Raw genomic sequence first — 20,124 nt, forward strand, 5'->3', positions numbered from 1 at the left:
GGGACCTAAAGAGATTTATTAGAGCAGCCTGCTAATAAGGGTTGCAGTAATCCAGTCTACGAGTAACGAGCAACGTGAACCAATTTTTCTACATCTTTTTGAGACAAAGAATGCCTGATTTTGAAATATTCGTAGATGAAGAATGCAGTCCTTGAGATTTGCTTTACGTGGGAGTTAAAGGACAGAGTCGATCAAAGATAACGCCAGTTCTTTACAGTGTGTTGGATGCCAGGGCAATCCCGTCTGGAATCCACATCACCAGACTAATTGATCTCTAGGTGCTCAGGGCAGATTAAAATTACTTGGTTTTGTCAAGGTTAACATCAAAGTTGCAAGGTCATCCATATTTTATGTCTTAAGACGTACTTGAATTTTGGGGATTGGTTGCTCTCCTCTGGTTTTGTCGATAAATATAGTTGAGTGTCATCTGCATGGTTATGGAGTGTTTCCTGATAATATTGCCCAAAAGGAAGCATGTATAAGGTAAATAAAATTGGTCCAACTGGGAACCTTGTGGAACTCCGTGATTAGCGTTGGTGGTTGCTCGGGCGTCATAGTTTAAATACAAACTGAGATCGATCGATAAATAAAGATTTAAAACCAAATTAGTGCATTGCCTGAAATGCCAATCGACTGCTCCAAGTCTCTGTAACAGGATGTCACGGGTCAATGGTGTCGAATGCAGCACTGGAGTCTAACAAGACCAGGACAGAGAGAGTCCTTTATCTGCTGTATTAAGAGGTCATTGTAATTTTTCACTGGTACCGTCTCACGGTGCTGTGGTGTTTCTAAAATCCTGATTGAAATTTCTCAAATAAACTATTATGATATGAGAAGTCGCACAATGATTTGCGACCACTTTCTCAAGGATCTTGGAGGAAGGGAGGTTAAGAATCGGTCTATACCGTTTAATAGCCTCTGGATCCAAGTGGAAGCTTCTTCAGGAGGTTAATAGCAGCCTTGAAGAGATGTGATACGTGGCCTGTTATGAGAGAGACACATTATTATTATCTATTAGAGGCAGCCAGTTAAAGACAAAGCGTCTTTAAGCAGCCTACTCGTCGGGATGGGGTCCAAGAGACAGGCCAGGCGTGTTGTTCAGTAGAAACCGTTGAAAATAATTGGTCACAGGTTGATAGGAGAAAATCCTCCAAATATACACCCAGAGGCATACCCAGCGGTTTCCAAAGCCATTTCCAGCTTGATTGACGGATTGGCACTGGTTTATGGGCAAGAAGATTATTAATCATTCCCTAATAGTTAAAATCTTTCATTAAAGAAGTTCACTAGTCATTACCACTAAGGTTTATAGGAATAACTCGGCTCCACAGGCTGTGACTCTCTGTCAGCCTGTTTACAGTGCTGAAGAGAGAGAAACCTAAGGGTTGTTTTTTTTATTTTTTCTATTATTGTTGATGAGTAATAGGCTGCTCTGGCATTACGGAGGGGCCTTCTTATATGTTTTAAGACTATCTAGCCATAACTAGCGGGATTCTTGAGATTAGTTGGGCATGCGCTTATCATATCGATTCAAGCTTTGCAAATGACGTTCAGCTTCAGATTTAGCGGGTCTGAGGGGTTATGCCAGGAGACAAACCTCCTCTTCCTCACTGTCTTCTTCTTCAGAGGGAGCTATGTCCCGGGTCCAGTGTCATTCTCAGAGGAGCCTATGGCACTGTCAACAAGATGATCAGTACAGGACCCGGATGAGTTGGACCAGGGTCCTCTGTTATATGTGAGAGCGTGGTATCGAATCAAAGCCAGAAGGGAATACGCTTCTTTAAATTTAGCACAACACTATCAATTAGTTGAACATCTAGTGTAAAACTTTTGACTAACGGGTGCACTCGATGTAGTATAAATTCAAAGTTATAAATTTGTGGTCTGACAGAAGAAGATTCTGTGGGAAGGCGTTCAAATGCTCCAATGTCAACGCACTGATCGCAGTAAGAACAAGATCAAGCGTTATGTGGCCAAAGCTGTGAGTGCGGGTTTCTGTACTCTCTGGACAGAAGCCAATCCGGAGGGTCCAACAAGGGGAAGATGAATGCAGCACTAAGGCAATCATTATCCAACATCCACATGGATATTAAAATCTCAACAATAACTTTTATCGGTTTTAAGAACCAAACTTGACATAAATTACTGAGAATTCAGATATAAACTCTGAATATGGACCTGGTGGCGGTACAGAATCCTAAATCGAATTGGCTGCTTGTAGTGTTTTCCAGGTTGGATGTGAAAGACTAAGAACAAAGGCTTTCCAAATGAGGTTGTAGTGTAATTTTGGTTGAGGATTAATTAATGAGCTCGATTCAAAAGTGGCTGCTACCACCTCTCGACCCAGGTGCCGAGGAATGGTATTAATATGACTTGGAGGTAGAATTCATTCAGGCAGACATATTCTTCATGGCTCGGCGAACCAGTTAGGCAACATAATAATGATTATACGATATTAAATCATTCAGTAACACAGCTTTGATGACGAGATCGAATGTTGGGAAACCACATTTAATAGACCTGTTTTGTTGCACTGCTGAAATAATTGTGTTAACTGTATAAGGTGGTAATGCGACTCTCTTCTGCTTACTTTTGATTTATTTACAATTGAAGTGGCATTAGGTTCAGACGGTCTCTACTCTAAAGTCAAGGGTGGTAACTGTACTTGAATGGAGAGCAGAGAAGGTGTTAAACACAACTCTGCTCCAGTTTCTGATCTGAACCCTGGGTTGTCATAAATTAAGTCGGTGATCAACTTGGTCATATTCGCAGAAATGGCGCCCGTCCAACGTGGGATGAATCCCCGTCTTCCTCACAACACCCGAAAGCCCAGTTTTTGGCCCCTTTTGCGGGCCCCAACCCCACCAGGGGTAAGCTCAGGGACTCAATAGGGTTTTGGGGGGACCATGCTCAGGGCCGGGTCATGACGGGGATTTGTAGGGCGGGGATCTAGGGGCCACCACGCTTTGTGTTTGCTGTGGAGCTGAATCTGGACGCTCGGAGACATGAGACCCGACACGAATGACCGGTTTGAATTGAGTAACAGCGAGCAGCATCCACCAGCCAATCAGGACAGAGCACCGTTCACAGAGGATCGTGGCCTCCGGAGCGCCACGTCTTTTACTGAATGAAAATAATTGAAAGTTAATTAAAATATAATTTTATTCATTCATACAACATTTATTAATTAATACAACCTTTTTTTTAATTAAACAATTTTTGTCAAATTATTTAATTATTATTTGGCAACTTTTGGATTTGCAAACCAACCCAAAAAAGTTGATTATAGTATTTATGCTAAACCAAAGAAATTATGGGGGCGTTTTTTTCAAATTTGATTTCTTAGGGGCAGCTTTTCCCTTTGCCCTTGTGTATTTCCGACGCTGCGCACACGCACACACACACACACACACACACACACGTGGAGCTGGTCGTCCTCGGTGTATAGACCTCATTAGAAGCAGAAGTGGAGCTAATAGACTATGATTTCATTCCTGGGTCTCAGAAGGAGAGTAAACCCAAATTTCATCTTGGAGCAAAAAGGGCCTGAATTTAGAAAATAGTCACGTAGCCGACAGGAAGTGAGACGCCTGTCGCGCTGAAAGGCCCCAGATGCCACCGTGGAGCTCCTCTAGCGGTCCGCTGACGGTCCGGCGGAGCCTCTGGGCATGGCCGTCAGAGAATCCACATCCCGGACCGGGATCTTTGCTGGGCCATTAAAGCTCTCGGTTTTTCTTTTGAGCCAAACAAAAGCCTGAATAGGAGCAGATGTTAGTCCCTAAGCCAGGGCTTGAATTACAGAGTTCAGGCTTCCCCTGGTTTCGATAAATCAAAAGATACGCATAACCGTAGTTTATGGGTGTTGGAATCATATCCCAAAGAGAAATGTATCAGGTAAAAATTGGGACACCAAACTTTTTTCCGTGATTAACCGGGATCGGCGTCATCGGCTACAAAGAACCGATGACAAACTGATTCAACCGGCTTAACAATCTCTCGTGTCTGAAGCGAATACGCTTCAGAAATGAAGGATTTATTTCACGGTTTTCCCGCCAAAAACTGAATTTTACAAGAAGACATCTGAACTCACAATAGCGTTATAATATTCCTTCGACGATTTCATTTGTACTTTCCAAATGGCGTCGGGCCCTGCGATGTATCTAATCCCTTCAACGGTCCAATCAGACTGTATGAATGTAAACCGCTAACCTAAATTTCGCGCCACCGTCACGCTCTTGGACAGAAACTCCACTGTGAGAATCGGCGGTGCCAGAACTGGACGGGAGTGGGCTTTTAGGTTTTAACAGTCGACCTTGAAGGCTTGTTCTGTAAAACGTTATCAGGAACTTCGTCTGGCTAATGAGACCAATGAGCTTAGCACTTTGAAACGCAGCTGCAGATGGGGCAAGAGAAGGTAGGATGTCTCCAGAGAATCTGAAGAATGACTCCATAGAAATATAGAAAGACCTAAAGAACTCCAGAGAACCCAGGGCAGGCTGCAGTTTCAAGGCCACACCCTATCCGAGACATTGCTGGTTATGGCCAAGCTCTTCACTTGTCCAAATTTAAAAAGTCTTATAGAAGCTCTGGAGCCGCTAGGTTTATAGGATGTCGGCACGGCGTGACTCAACTGTCACCCTGGAATCTGAAGATAAATGTTTTTGTTTCTATTATTGATGAGTAATAGCTGCTCTTGGCATTACGGAGGGCCTTCTATATGTTTTAAGACTATCTCCGCCAAACTAAGCGGGATTCTTCAAGATTAGTTGAACGCCCATATGCTCAAGCTGTGACGCTTGCTTCAGTTTGCGGTAAAAGCCTATACCAGAGCAAACCTCCTTCCTCACTGTCCTCTTCTTCAGAGGGGCTATCGAGTCCAGTGTCATTCTCAGAGAGCACATGGCACTGTCAACAAGATGATCAATCTGGGACGGACTAAAGTTAGACCAGGAGTCCTCTGTTATATTGAGACGCAGTATCGAATCAAATACAGAAGGAATCGCTCTTTAAATTTAGCTACAGCACTATCAGTTAGACATCTAGTGTAGAAACTTTGATCAACGGAGTACACACCGTAGTATAAATTCAAAAGTTATGAGGTTGTGGTCTGACAGAAGAGGATTCTGTGGAGAAGACGCTCAAATGCTCAATGTCAACTATAAGTAAGAACAAGATCGAAAGGCCACGAAAGCTAAAGCTGTGAGTGGGTTTCGTACTCTGACAGAAGCCAATCGAGTCCAACAAGAGATGAATGCAGCACTAAGGCAATCATTATCAACATCCACATGGATATTAAAATTCCAATAATAACTTTATCGGTTTTAAGAACCAAACTTGATATAAATTCTGAGAATTCAGATATAAACTCTGAATATGGACCCTGGTCAACGTACAGAATCACAAATCGAATTGGCTGTAGTGTTTTCCAGGTTGGATGTGAAAGACTAAGAACAAGGCTTTCAAATGAGGTGTGTAGTGTAATTTTGGTTGAGGATTAATTAATAGGCTCGATCTAAAGATGGTTGTTATCTCCACCGACCGGTGCCTCGAGGAACGTGAGTATTAATATGACTTGGAGGAGTCGATTCATTCAGGCAGACATATTCTTCATGGCTCAGCCAGGTTTCAGTTAGGCAACATAAATCAATGTGATTATCTGATATTAAATCATTTAGTAACACAGCTTCACATGACAGCTCCAATATTTAGGAGACCACATTTAACAGACCTATTTCGTTGCACTGCTGAAATAATTGTGTTAACTTGTATAAGGTTATTGTGTACGACTCTTCTGCTTACTTTTGATTTATTTAATTGAAGTGGCCGGGACAGACACAGTCTCTACTCTAAAGTCAAGGGTGGTAACTGTCAATGGAAGAGCAGAGAAGGAACTACAACAAGCTCCGTTCCCTGGATCTGAACCCTGGGGTCATAGATTGTCCGTGATCAACTTGGTCATATTCGCAGAAATGAGACGCCAGCCCGTCCAACGTGGGATGAATGCCGCCTCTCCTCATCAGATCAGGTTTTCCCAGAAAGTCTTCCAGTTGTCTCACTGGCCCACATTATTCGCTGGGCACCACCCCACAGCCAGCGGTATATGCATCAGGACTCATAGGGACTGCAGTGATCAGGGACTCATGCATCAGGGACTCATGAAACTTGCAGGGACCTCATGCATCAGGGACTCATGTAGGACTCATCAGGGACTTGTGTAGGACCTGCGTAGGGGACTCCTGCACCAGGGGACATAGGGACTCATGTAGGCATCAGGACTCTGTAGGGACTCATGCATCAGGACCTGTATCAGGACTCACATCAGGACCTCAGGGACTCATGCATCAGGACTCATGTAGGGACCTGCATCAGGGACCAGTAGGACTCATGCATCAGGACCCGCGTAGGGACTCATGTAGGACTCATGCATCAGGACCCAAGTGTAGGGACTCATGAATCAGGTGCATCAGGACTCATGTCAGGACTCATGCATCAGGACTCGTGTAGGGACTCGTGCATCAGGGACTCATATAGGGACTCATGTAGGGACTCATGCATCAGGGACTCATGCATCAGGGACTCATGTAGGGACTCATATAGGGACTCGTTCAGGGACTCATGTAGGGACTCATGTAGGGACTCATGTAGGGACTCATATAGGGACTCATATAGGGACTCGTTCAGGGACTCATGTAGGGACTCATGTAGGGACTCATGCATCAGGGACTCATGTATCAGGGACTCATGCATCAGGGACTCATGTAGGGACTCATGTAGGGACTCATGTAAGGACTCGTTCAGGGACTCATGTAGGGACTCATGCATCAGGGACTCATGTAGGGACTCATGCATCAGGGACCATGCATCAGGGACTCATGCATCAGGACTCATGTAGGACCATGTAGGGACTCATGCATCAGGGACTCATGTATCAGGGACTCATGTAGGGACTCATGCATCAGGGACTCATGCATCAGGGACTCATGTATCAGGGACTCATGAGGGACTCATGCATCAGGACCCATCAGGGACTCATGTAGGGACTCGCCATCAGGGACTCATGTAGGACTCATGTATCAGGGACTCATGCATCAGGGACTCATGCATCAGGGACTCATGCATCAGGGACTCATGTAGGGACTCATGCATCAGGGACTCATGTAGGGACTCATGCATCAGGGACTCATGCATCAGGGACTCATGTAGGGACTCATGCATCAGGGACTCGTGTAGGGACTCATGTATCAGGGACTCGTGTAGGGACCATGCATCAGGACCCATAGGACCTGGGACTCATGCATCAGGACTCATGTAGGGACTCATGCATCAGGGACTGACTATGTAGGGACTCATGCATCAGGACTCATGCATCAGGGCTCATCAGGACTCATGCATCAGGGACTCATGTAGGGACTCATGCATCAGGGACTCATGTAGGGACTCATGTAGGGACTCATGCATCAGGGACTCATGCATCAGGGACTCATGTAGGGACTCATGCATCAGGGACTCATGTAGGGACTCATGCATCAGGGACTCATGTAGGGACTCATGCATCAGGGACTCATGTAGGGACTCATGCATCAGGGACTCGTGTAGGGACTCATGCATCAGGGACCTGTAGGACTCATGCATCAGGGACTCATGCATCAGGGACTCATGTAGGAGGGACCTGTAGGACTCAGGCATCAGGGACTCATGTAGGGACTCATGCATCAGGGACTCATGTAGGGACTCATGCATCAGGGACTCATGCATCAGGGACTCGTGTAGGGACTCATGCATCAGGGACTCATGTAGGGACTCATGTAGGGACTCATGCATCAGGGACTCATGTAGGGACTCATGTAGGGACTCATGCATCAGGGACGGGACTCATGCATCAGGGACTCATGTAGGGACTCATGCATCAGGGACTCATGTAGGGACTCATGCATCAGGGACTCATATAGGGACTCATGCATCAGGGACTCATGTAGGGACTCATGCATCAGGGACTCATGTAGGGACTCATGCATCAGGGACTCATGCATCAGGGACTCATGTAGGGACTCATGCATCAGGGACTCGTGTAGGGACTCATGCATCAGGGACTCATGTAGGGACTCATGCATCAGGGACTCGTGTAGGGACTCATGCATCAGGGACTCATGCATCAGGGACTCGTGTAGGGACTCATGCATCAGGGACTCGTGTAGGGACTCATGCATCAGGGACTCGTGTAGGGACTCATGCATCAGGGACTCATGCATCAGGGACTCATGTAGGGACTCATGTAGGGACTCATGCATCAGGGACTCGTGTATTGCCTCTCCGCCTCAGTCGTGAACTCTGTTCCAGAGACTCCATCTTCCCTCGGCTCTGCTGTACACACACACACCGAACCCCAACATGGCTCCGGAGTGACCTCTTCTCTTTAGGAGTCGGGTTCCCTCCAACGACCCCGTGGCTCGCGCTCAGGCGAGTCGACTGAAGCGGAGGAGATGGACCGGTTCTGTTCACGAGGATGAAAGGTCTCAACGGACTGGAGTCGGAAAGAGAATCCACCGCCGAGCCCAAGTCCTCTGGTACCGGTCTGCATTCCCACAGGGACCACTGTGTCCTTTCTAAGAGCTGATGGCAGGAAGCAGGAACTGTTTACATTCCAGGTTCTGGGTCGCAGCGTGACCGGCGTCCTTCCACGCTGCAATAACTCTCCAGCGGCCGCAGTCTGTTCTCCGTCCCGCTCGAGTTTACAAGCCGAACGTCGACTGAGTCCAGCTGCAGCTCTCTGTTCTCAAAGAGCAGGTCTCGGCCCCTCACCGGGGCCCCAACGGGGGTTTAAAGCAGATTAGCTGCAGACTCCTTCCTCAAGGCCTCCAGAGTGTTTCCTCATGGCCGCTCCGTCTGTCCTGAGTGACGGTGTCATTGGGCGGAGTCCCACCGACGGTCCAAACACGCCGTTTCCTCCCGAGTCCTCTGGACAGTCCAGCTGTTCTAACGACCCTCTGCCTCCACGAGAGGCGTCCGCGTGTTGGTGAAAGGTCCAGAGGAAACATTCTGCGTGAAGAGGATGGAAGAGATGAAGCAGTGGAGGAGGATTTTAAACGTTCTCATTCTTTTGCCGCTTCACAACATTAGGCTGGTTCCAGCTCAGAACGTCATAAACACAGGGGCCGAACGGTCATGGAAAACCTGGAAAAGTCATGGAATTATAAATGGTTTCGTAAGTCATGTAAACGTTGTTATATTCACATCTTCATTACACTATACACTCAGTTAGTTTAAATACAACATCTTCTCACTTGTATACATTGAGTTTTCACTAAATGTTTGGACATGGACATTTGGTTTAAAGTCCTTGAAATCCATTGGTCACCATGAGGATGAACCTGTTCATTGGTCATGAGGATGAACCTGTTCATTGGTCATGTGATGAACCTGTTCATTGGTCATGTGGATGAACCTGTTCATTGGTCATGTGGATGAACCTGTTCATTGGTCATGAGGATGAACCTGTTCATTGGTCATGTGGATGAACCTGTTCATTGGTCATGGATGAACCTGTTCATTGGTCATGAGGATGAACCTGTTCATTGGTCATGTGATGAACCTGTTCATTGGTCATGTGATGAACCTGTTCATTGGTCATGTGATGAACCTGTTCATTGGTCATGAGGATGAACCTGTTCATTGCTCATGTGGATTAACCTGTTCATTGGTCATGAGGATGAACCCTGTTCATTGGTCATGTGGATGAACCTGTTCATTGGTCATGAGGATGAACCTGTTCATTGATCATGTGGATGAACCCTGTTCATTGGTCATGTGGATGAGCCCTGTTATCAATTTAATATCACAATCATCCTGACCAGAACACAATCATCCTGATAATCCTCACCTGCTTACAGCTGCAGTACAGGAATCACTTCGCCTCACATTTAGTTACAACATAAAATATCACAGATAGGACACATCTTGTTTTAAGCATAGACTTCTAAACAACCAGATGAGTCGTCCCCTGGTGGTCAGGAGTGAGAATGCAGCTTTAACACATGAAGCATAGCCTTCTATACAACCAGAGGAGTCGTCCCCTGGTGGTCAAGAGAGAATGCAGCTTTAACACATGACTCATAGACTTCTATACAACCAGATGAGTCGCCCCCTGGTGGTCACTAGAGAGAATGCAGCTTTAACACATGAAGCATAGACTTCTATACAACCAGAGGCGTCGCCCCCTGGTGGTTCACAACATCCCCTGACCTCTCTCCCGTGGCCCCCACAGTGAAGTACATCCGCGAGGTCTCTCCGCTCTTCAAGAAGCCGACCCTGGTGGCCGACCTGCCGTGGGACGGCGTGCGCCCGACGTCGCCCAGCTACAGCGGTAGCGAGGACTCCGGCTCGCCCAAACACTGTGGCTCCTCCCCTTCCTCCAAGGACAGGAAGGTCATGAGCCTGAAGATGTGCTTCATCAGCAGGAACCTCACCATGCCCGACCTGGAGAACAGGTACGAACCGCTGAGTGGGTGTTGTTGTTGTTGTTGTCCAGCAGAGAGACGGATAGAACCAGACTAACTATATATTTAATAGCTCGTATTATTAATTGAAATATACCCCAAAAAGATATTTCTGACCTCAAGCGTCCCGCTTTGGGTGGTGGTTTGTTCTTCTCTGTGAGGACGCTCCACCTGCTGATGTAGTCCCTCTGAGGACGCTCCACCTGTTGATGTAGTCCCTCTGAGGACGCTCCACCTGCTGATGTAGTCCCTCTGAGGACGCTCCACCTGCTGATGTAGTCCCTCTGAGGACGCTCCACCTGCTGATGTAGTCCCTCTGAGGACGCTCCACCTGCTGATGTAGTCCCTCTGAGGACGCTCCACCTGCTGAACTGTTTTTTCAATAGGTTCAGTTCACAGCCCTCTCCTGTCTCCTCCACACATCACACCTCCCCCTCTGTCCCCCCTGCTGAGCTGCACATCCACCGAGCCCTCAATAACAATGGGCTCCTCCACCCCCTCTCTCTGTGACGACTGACCAGGTGAGAGGACAGCTGGAGAAACTACACCAGCGCAGAGCTGAAGGTCCTGATGGCATCAGCCCCAGGGTCCTAAAGACCTGCGCCACCCAGCTGTCTGGTGTCCTGCAGCACCTCTTCAACCTCAGCCTGAGGCTGGGGGAGGTCCCGTGCTGTGGAAGACGCCGTGCCTGGTCCCTGTCCCAAAGAAGTCAACACCATCTGGCCTCAACGACTACCGACCGTCGCCTCACCTCCCATGTGATGAAGGTGCTGAGAGGCTGGTCTTGGCCCACCTCCGGCCGCAGGTGAAATCGTCGCTGACCCTCTGCAATTTGCTTACCAGCCTCATGTGGGAGTGGACGCCATCATCTACCTGCTGCAACGAGCTCAGTCGCACCTGGATGGAACCGTGTCTCTGTGAGAGTCACTTTCTTTGACTTCTCCAGTGCATTTAACACCATCCAGCCACTGCTGCTGAGTGAGAAGCTGCGGTGGCCGTGTGGACGTCCACCATCTCCTGGATCACTGACTACCTCACAGGCAGACCACAGTTTGTCAGAATGGGCGTGTGCTGTCTGGAACGGTGGTCAGTGATGTTGGAGCCCCACAGGAACTGTTCTGTCTCCTTCCTCTTCACCCTGTACACCAGTGACTTCCAGTACAACACGGAGTCATGCCATCTGCAGAAGTACTCTGATGATTCTGCAGTGGTCGGGTGTATTAGGGATGGACGGAGGAGGAGGACAGGGCAGTGGTGAGTGACTTTGTAAAGTGGGCGATGAGAACCACCTGCGGCTGAACGTGGCCAAGACCAGAGAGATGGTGGTGGACTTCAGGAGGAAGGCGATAGCTCCTACACCTCTGAGTGTCCTGGGGTGGACGTGGACATGGTGGAGGTACAAGTACCTGGGCGTTCCATCGACAGCCGACTGAACTGGAAGGCCAACATGGACGCTGTGTACAAGAAGGGGATGAGTCGACTCTTTTTCCTGAGAAAGCTTCGATCCTTCAACGTGTGCAGCAAGATGCTGGAGTTATTCTCCCAGTCGGTTGTGGCCAGTGTGCTGCACTTTGCCATTGTCTGCTGGGGGAGCAGCATCGGAGCCGGTGACACCAGCCGTCTAACAGACTGGTTAGGAAGGCTGGAGCACCTGGAACAGGTGGTGGAGAGGAGGACGTTGAAGAAACTTATGTCCATATTGGACCACCCGGACCACCCTCTCCACCCTCTCCACCACCTCCTACAGGGACAGAGGAGGACTTTCTCCAGACGTCTCCTCACGCTCCGCTGCCACAAGGACAGATACAGGAGAACATTCCTGCCGACGGCTATGAGGCTCTACAACAGATCACCTCTTGCCAGATCATAGTGCAATAACTACAACAATAACTGAATACTTACACTATGTTGATCTGCACTTCACACATCTCATTTGTTTGCACTACACACATACACACATTTCATTTCATTTGCTCTGCACTCATACACACACTTTGCTTTTTGCACTCTGTCTATATTTAATATTTTTGTATTTGATTTGTCAGTGTTGTTGTGTGTTGTGTATGCATGTGTGTTGTATATTTACATATATATTTTGTTTTGTATTTTACTTTTATTTTACTTGTATACTTCTATATCTTTCATCCCTGTTTCTTATATTTTGTGTTTTGTTTTTTATTCTTGTGTGTTGCTGCTACTGTCACGACAAATGTCCCCTTGGGGATTAATAAAGTATATATCTATCTATCTATCTATCTGCTGATGTAGTCCCTCTGTGTTGCAGGCTGTTGGAGCTCCACTCCCCGGACGGCCAGCACACGGTGGTGCTGCGCTGTAAGGACGGCCCCTCGGCCAGCGGCTGGTTCACCGCCGTGCACACCAACATCGCCGCCCTGCTGCCGCACACGCTGGCTCACGTCAATGCCTACCTGGGGGCGTCGCCCTCGGCCGCCGCGCACCCCCACCTCAAACACATCGGCTGGCTGGCCGAACAGGTACACTGCTTTAGTCCTGGAAATGTGTTGTACTCATAAGTGCAATTACGCAGAGTTTTAAATAATTAACATGCTTTTAAAAGAAAGACTTTCTAAATATAAGCCGCCGTACGTACGCTCTTTCATACTCAAACATTTTCCGCGCTGCAAGTGAACGCACCGTAACTGAAAAGACATGAATGTTTATTCTCTGAATCTAAACTATTGTCTCTTTCATTTGAGTCATTTACGGTTTTATACTTTATGCTTTAGAATCCTCTTTGTTAGTTTAAATACGACATGTTATCACTTTGTCATCTAGACACCGGGATTTAAAGAAATGTTTGGTTATGGAAATTTGGTTAAAAGTCCTGGAGACTCATTGGTCACCATGTGGATGAACCCTGTTCATTGGTCATGAGGATGAACCTGTTCATTGGTCATGTGGATGAACCTGTTCATTGGTCATGAGGATGAACCTGTTCATTGGTCATGTGGATGAACCTGTTCATTGGTCATGTGGATGAACCTGTTCATTGGTCATGTGGATGAACCTGTTCATTGGTCATGAGGATGAACCTGTTCATTGGTCATGTGGATGAACCCTGTTCATTGGTCATGTGGATGAACCTGTTCATTGGTCATGTAGATGAACCCTGTTCATTGGTCATGTGTATGAACCCTGTTCATTGGTCATGAGGATGAACCTGTTCATTGGTCATGTGGATGAACCTGTTCATTGGTCATGAGGATGAACCTGTTCATTGGTCATGAGGATGAACCTGTTCATTGGTCATGTGGATGAACCTGTTCATTGGTCATGAGGATGAACCCTGTTCATTGGTCATGTGGATGAACCCTGGTTAACTGCCTGGGCCTGTGTTCACTTCCTGTCAGCTTCTTCACATACAGGAAGTACACTGGGTCATATCTGGGTTGTTTATTTTCTGTACGGAGGATAATCAGCTGATCATTAATAATCTTTCATTAATTATATTCTCTTATCAAGTCAAGTCTTAAACATAACTCAGTTCTGTCTGTATCAGCTCATGATGTCAGGTTGGATCCATATACAGTTGAAACCCGGGTTGCTTTCAGAGGAGATGCTATCAGTTTAGCTGCAGAACAAACTCCTCTTAAAGAGGTGAGGCTCACCTGGGTCTGCAGCAGGAAGTCAGTATGTTCTTGAATTATGTCCTGACCTGAAACAGACCCTTGACGAAGGGCTCAAGGGCACAGGATGCTAGGACGCCTGGCTGTTAACCTGGACCCAGACAGGAAACACTGACACACGCCTCCTCTGCTGCACCCTCACACACCATCTACCTGTACCCAACAAACTACATCACTATACCTGTACCCATCAAACTACATCACTATACCTGTACCCATTAAACTACATCACTATACCTGTACCCATCAAACTACATCACTATACCTGTACCCATCAAACTACATCACTATACCTGTACCCATTAAACTACATTACTATACCTGTACCCATTAAACTACATCACTATACCTGTACCCAACAAACTACATCACTATACCTGTACCCAACAAACTACATCACTATACCTGTACCCATCAAACTACATCACTATACCTGTACCCATCAAACTACATCACTATACCTGTACCCATTAAACTACATCACTATACCTGTACCCATTAAACTACATCACCATAGCTGTACCCAACAAACTACATCACCATAGCTGTACCCAACAAACTACATCACCATAGCTGTACCCAACAAACTACATCACCATAGCTGTACCCAACAAACTACATCACTATACCTGTACCCATTAAACTACATCACTATACCTGTACCCATCAAACTACATCACTATACCTGTACCCATTAAACTACATCACTATACCTGTTCCCAACAAACTACATCACTATACCTGTACCCATCAAACTACATCACTATACCTGTACCCATTAAACTACATCACTATACCTGTACCCATTAAACTACATCACCATAGCTGTACCCATTAAACTACATCACCATAGCTGTACCCAACAAACTACATCACCATAGCTGTACCCAACAAACTACATCACCATACCTGTACCCAACAAACTACATCACCATACCTGTACCCATTAAACTACATCACTATACCTGTACCCAACAAACTACATCACTATACCTGTACCCATCAAACTACATCACTATACCTGTACCCATTAAACTACATCACTATACCTGTACCCATTAAACTACATCACCATAGCTGTACCCATTAAACTACATCACCATAGCTGTACCCAACAAACTACATCACCATAGCTGTACCCAACAAACTACATCACCATAGCTGTACCCATTAAACTACATCACCATAGCTGTACCCATTAAACTACATCACTATACCTGTACCCATTAAACTACATCACTATACCTGAACCCATTAAACTACATCACTATACCTGTACCCAACAAACTACATCACCATAGCTGTACCCAACAAACTACATCACTATACCTGTACCCATTAAACTACATCACTATACCTGTACCCATCAAACTACATCACTATAGCTGTACGTTATTTCAATGACGAGTCATATTCTTGTTTCATTAGAGGTGTGCTTCGCCCCATCAGTACCTGAGTTCTCCGCTCCTCCCCAGGTGCAGCTGGAAGGAGGCCGGCAGCAGTACAAGCCGGTCGTCATGGCGCTGACGGAGAAGGACATCCTGCTCTTTGAGGCGGTGCCGTGGAGCAGAGAGTCCTGGTCCACGCCTCTGCTCACACACCCGCTGCTCGCCACCAGGTGAGCGCCGCCCACCCAGAACCAGAGCGCACCTCACCCCACCGGGCCGCTCTCCGTCCGCCAGGAAACGACCCACAACGAGACGGGAGACCCAACGAGTGCCTCTCGTCATTCAATCCAATTCAGTTTACGTGTGTAGCCCATTTTCACAAATTACACATTCCCCTCAGAGTGCTTTACAATCTGTACACATAGACATCCCTGACCTTTGACCTCACATCGGATCAGGAACAACTCCCAACAACCCTTCAGGGTAAAAGGTCAGAACCCTTGAGGAGAGAACAGAGGAGGATCCCTCTCCAGGATGGACAGGTGTAACAGATGTCATGTGACCAGAAGGAATCATTACACACACATTAAAACACAGGAACAACACAATGAAGATGAGAGAGTGGATGAAGAGTTGGTAGTCGGCATATTCCACCATCCAGACCTCCACGCTCCATCAGGTGGAGGTAGAGAGGAGGAGTGGGCGGAGTCTCAGCAGGGCCATGGTGTTGTAGGTATGGACCATGATCCAGACCTCCACGATCCATCAGGCAATCCTGACTGTAATATGTTCATCGTCTCTTCACGATACAGATATTAATATTTAGGGTTTTATTTGGATCGGCCATCTTTGCAAGTCATCAGCTGACAGTGAAAGGAACCCTGATATCAGACCGTAAACACATCAAACAGTCCTTTATGTTTATAGTTGCTCACCTTAAACCTCAGGAGAGGGGTCTGCTCTGGGAGCCCCCACCTGGACGAGACCCCTGAAGGCACCACACGGGCCATCTTTAATAAACGTCTGAAACTAGTCATTTCATGGTGGTCTCTGTGTCCCCGCCTCCAGACTGGTCCATTCGGGCGGCGCCCGCGGTTCTCCCGCCCAGGGCTCGGACCTGGTGTTCGCCACCCGGACGGGCACGGGGCGGGGCATCGAGGCCCACGTGTTCAGGGTGGAGACCCACTGGGACCTGTCGTCATGGACACGAGCCCTCGTTCAGGGGGCGCATGCTGCCGCCGAGCTCATCAAGGAGGTCTCCATCGGTGAGTGTGTGTGTGGTTGCAGTCTGTCCCCACCGGATAGCAGCAGTGAGTCGGCAGACCTTTGACCTTTGACCTTCCACCGGGATGTTCACCTCCCCACATGAGACCATGGTTGGTTCTCTGGATGACTTTCATGTTCAGAGCTGACAGGAACAGGAAGTGTCTGTCTGGCCGTGTACAGCAGCTCCTGGAGCCAGCAGAGGGAATGTTTCCACTCGCTGCAGAACAATGGCTGGTGGCCAACAGCACTGGAAGGCCTCAGCCCCCCCCACACACACACACTCCCCCGTCTCAGCTGTGCAGAAACATTGAAAGCCGGTTGCGTTACAGTCGTACTCGCTGTGGATCACGTTAGTCTGAGTAAGATGTCCTCTAGGGGACAGACGTGACCTCTAGGGGACAGACGTGACCTCTGGGGGACAGACGTGACCTCTAGGGGACAGACGTGACCTCTGGGGGACAGACGTGACCTCTGGGGGACATATGTGACCTCTGGGGGACATATGTGACCTCTGGGGGACAGACGTGACCTCTGGGGACAGACGTGACCTCTGGGGGACATATGTGACCTCTGGGGGACAGACGTGACCTCTGGGGGACAGACGTGACCTCTGGGGGACAGACGTGACCTCTGGGGGACATATGTGATCTCTGGGGACAGACGTGACCTCTGGGGGACATACGTGACCTCTGGGGGACAGACGTGACCTCTGGGGGACATACGTGACCTCTGGGGGACATACGTGACCTCTAGGGGACAGACGTGACCTCTGGGGGACAGACGTGACCTCTGGGGGACATACGTGACCTCTGGGGACAGACGTGACCTCTGGGGACAGACGTGACCTCTGGGGGACAGACGTGACCTCTGGGGGACAGACGTGACCTCTGGGGGACAGACGTGACCTCTGGGGGACATATGTGATCTCTGGGGGACAGACGTGATCTCTGGGGACAGACGTGACCTCTGGGGGACATACGTGACCTCTGGGGGACAGACGTGACCTCTGGGGGACAGACGTGACCTCTGGGAGACAGACATGACCTCTAGGGTACAGACGTGACCTCTAGGGTACAGACGTGACCTCTGGGGACAGACGTGACCTCTGGGGACAGATGTGATCTCTGGGGACAGACGTGACCTCTGGGGGACAGACGTGACCTCTAGGGTACAGACGTGACCTCTGGGGGACATATGTGACCTCTAGGGGACAGACGTGTCCCTGTCAGCACACTTCAGTCATTAAAGGGCCAGTGTGTGTGATCTGGTGACACCTGGTGGTGAGGAGTCAGAATGCAACCAGCTGAATGATCACAAGAGATAACGCTCTCTCTCTCTCTCTCTCTCTCTCTCTCTCTCTCTCTCTCTCTCTCTCTCTCTCTCTCTCTCTCTCTTCCCCCCCCAGGCTGCACGTTGAGCCGGCAGGACGTCCGGCTCACGCTGCACTATGAGAAGGGCTTCACGTTGCTGAGGGAGCCGGCGGAGCCAGCAGGGGGCGCCGTGCTGTTCAGGTACCCCTACGAGAAGCTCAAGATGTCCGCCGACGACGGGATGCGCCACCTGTACCTGGACTTCGGGGGTCCGGAGGGGGAGATGGTGAGTCTGTCCCACGGCGACGGCATCCTCAGTTAGATGTGACGAGTCTGAAGCTCATTGGCCACAAGAAGAGGGGGGAGCACATGACCAGTGGCCCCGCCCACTTCCTATCCCCGCTCTCTTTTCCCTTCACAAGAGTTCCTCGTGTCACTGCAGGTCTACGAACTTCAACCCACGACACTCACCAAATGTTCCTCTCTCCTCCCCTCCTCTTCCTCTCCCCTCCTCCTCCTCCTCTTCCTCTCCCTCTCCTTCTCCTCATCCTCTCCTCCTCCTCTTCTCCTCCTCTTCTCTTCTTCTCCCCCTCTCCTCTCCCCTCCTCCTCCTCCTCCTCCTCCTCCAGGTGCTGGACCTCCACTCGGGCCCGAAGCCGGTGGTGTTCGTGCTCCACTCCTTCCTGTCGGCCAAGCTCACCCGGATGGGCCTTCTGACGTGAGCCTCCCACCACAGGGGGCGTGGCCTGAGGGGCGTGGCCTGATGGGTGCTGTCCTGAGGGGGCGGGGTTTAGATTGTCATTTCCTTTTCCTTGTTTTCTTATCTCTGCTCGTGGCTCAGGGTGACCGGTGGAGCGGTGGTGGTTCCAGAGGCTCCTCCTCCTCCTCCAGGCGTCAGGACAGCGTGACACACACAACTAAAAGTACAAACATTCAGCTCATCCTGTGAGCCCCTGAGGAGACGTAAAGACTCTGTGACCCGGACCTTTGAGCAAACTGCTGCTGCATGGAGGAAGCAGCGCCCACGCCTTCACCACGGCCGTGTGTGTGTGTGTGTGTGTGTGTGTGTGTGTGTGTGTGTGTGTGTGTGTGTGTGTGTGTGTGTGTGTGTGTGTGTGTGTGTGTGTGTGTGTTGTAATCAGGAGTGCCAACGGTGCCTTTTGACATGTAGTCCAACTCTTTGTATCGTTTCCTCTCTCCTTCTCTCCTTCTCCTTCCCTCCTCCCGAGAGGAGACCTGTGAGCTCTGGACCTGTACGATAGTGTTCCTCGTCTAGTGAACGCCATGTTACTGTGTTTCTTGTGTGTGCATGACTTCCTGCCATTGAATGGTGACACGTGACCTTGTGTTCCCCCCCCCTGTCGGGTCAGTCCTGTGTCTCCTGCTCTCTGAATGTCCTCCTGCTCCGTCCTCACGGTAACTCTCTGTCTCTCTGTCTATGCAACGCTCCAGAGCTCCAGAGACGTTTTTTAACCAAAAGTAAAATCTGCGTCACACAATCTTTGACCTGTCGTATGCAAAGTGTTTAGACTTCCTTCCAAGATCCCAACACAACGTACACCACGCTGTCATGATCTCACATGTAAATACCAATAAAGCTGTTTCAAATCACATGACGGTGCTCCGCTTTATTAGAGACACGATAAAGGAACCCCGGGACCACCGCTCCAGCACCAAGAGGCCTGCAGCGTCTCCCATTGGTCAGCTTAAGCTCCTCGCCAGACTTTAGTTAGGAGGCTCAAGCGCTCTTACCTGTGTCAGGGCTGATGCATTCTGGGAGATGTAGTGTGGGCCTCCTGTCTGCAGTCTGAGGGTTAGTTCTGCCCCGCTGCCACAGAGCGCTCTCAGGCCTGTTGAGCCCTTTGTGAACGACGTGTTAGTCCACATGTCTGCAGACTGAGGGAGTTACCCACAATTCATAGCAACGTGACGTTAAACACTGGGGTTAACAGTGGAAGCACGGAGAGGTCCAAAGAGGACGTGAGTGTTCAGCCTGGTCCATTGAATGTAGACGGAAACA

General features: G+C 48.8%; 1 protein-coding gene across 1 annotated transcript in view; it reads left to right on the plus strand.

Annotated features, from left to right (window-relative positions):
• Positions 1 to 19,717, plus strand: part of sntb2 (syntrophin, beta 2) — a 31,048-nt gene extending 11,331 nt beyond the window's left edge. The window contains exons 2-8 of the mRNA XM_056415920.1: positions 10,262 to 10,484; positions 12,778 to 12,988; positions 15,616 to 15,758; positions 16,597 to 16,793; positions 18,200 to 18,390; positions 18,734 to 18,822; positions 18,946 to 19,717. Coding sequence (XP_056271895.1) covers positions 10,262 to 10,484; positions 12,778 to 12,988; positions 15,616 to 15,758; positions 16,597 to 16,793; positions 18,200 to 18,390; positions 18,734 to 18,822; positions 18,946 to 19,012 — 1,121 coding nt within the window. The 3' untranslated portion in view covers positions 19,013 to 19,717. The remainder of the gene's footprint in view (positions 1 to 10,261; positions 10,485 to 12,777; positions 12,989 to 15,615; positions 15,759 to 16,596; positions 16,794 to 18,199; positions 18,391 to 18,733; positions 18,823 to 18,945) is intronic.
• The last annotated feature ends 407 nt before the right edge of the window (positions 19,718 to 20,124 follow it).

The sequence above is a fragment of the Pseudoliparis swirei genome, chromosome 6 (genome assembly GCF_029220125.1).
Source record: "Pseudoliparis swirei isolate HS2019 ecotype Mariana Trench chromosome 6, NWPU_hadal_v1, whole genome shotgun sequence".
Taxonomy (NCBI): Eukaryota; Metazoa; Chordata; class Actinopteri; order Perciformes; family Liparidae; genus Pseudoliparis; species Pseudoliparis swirei.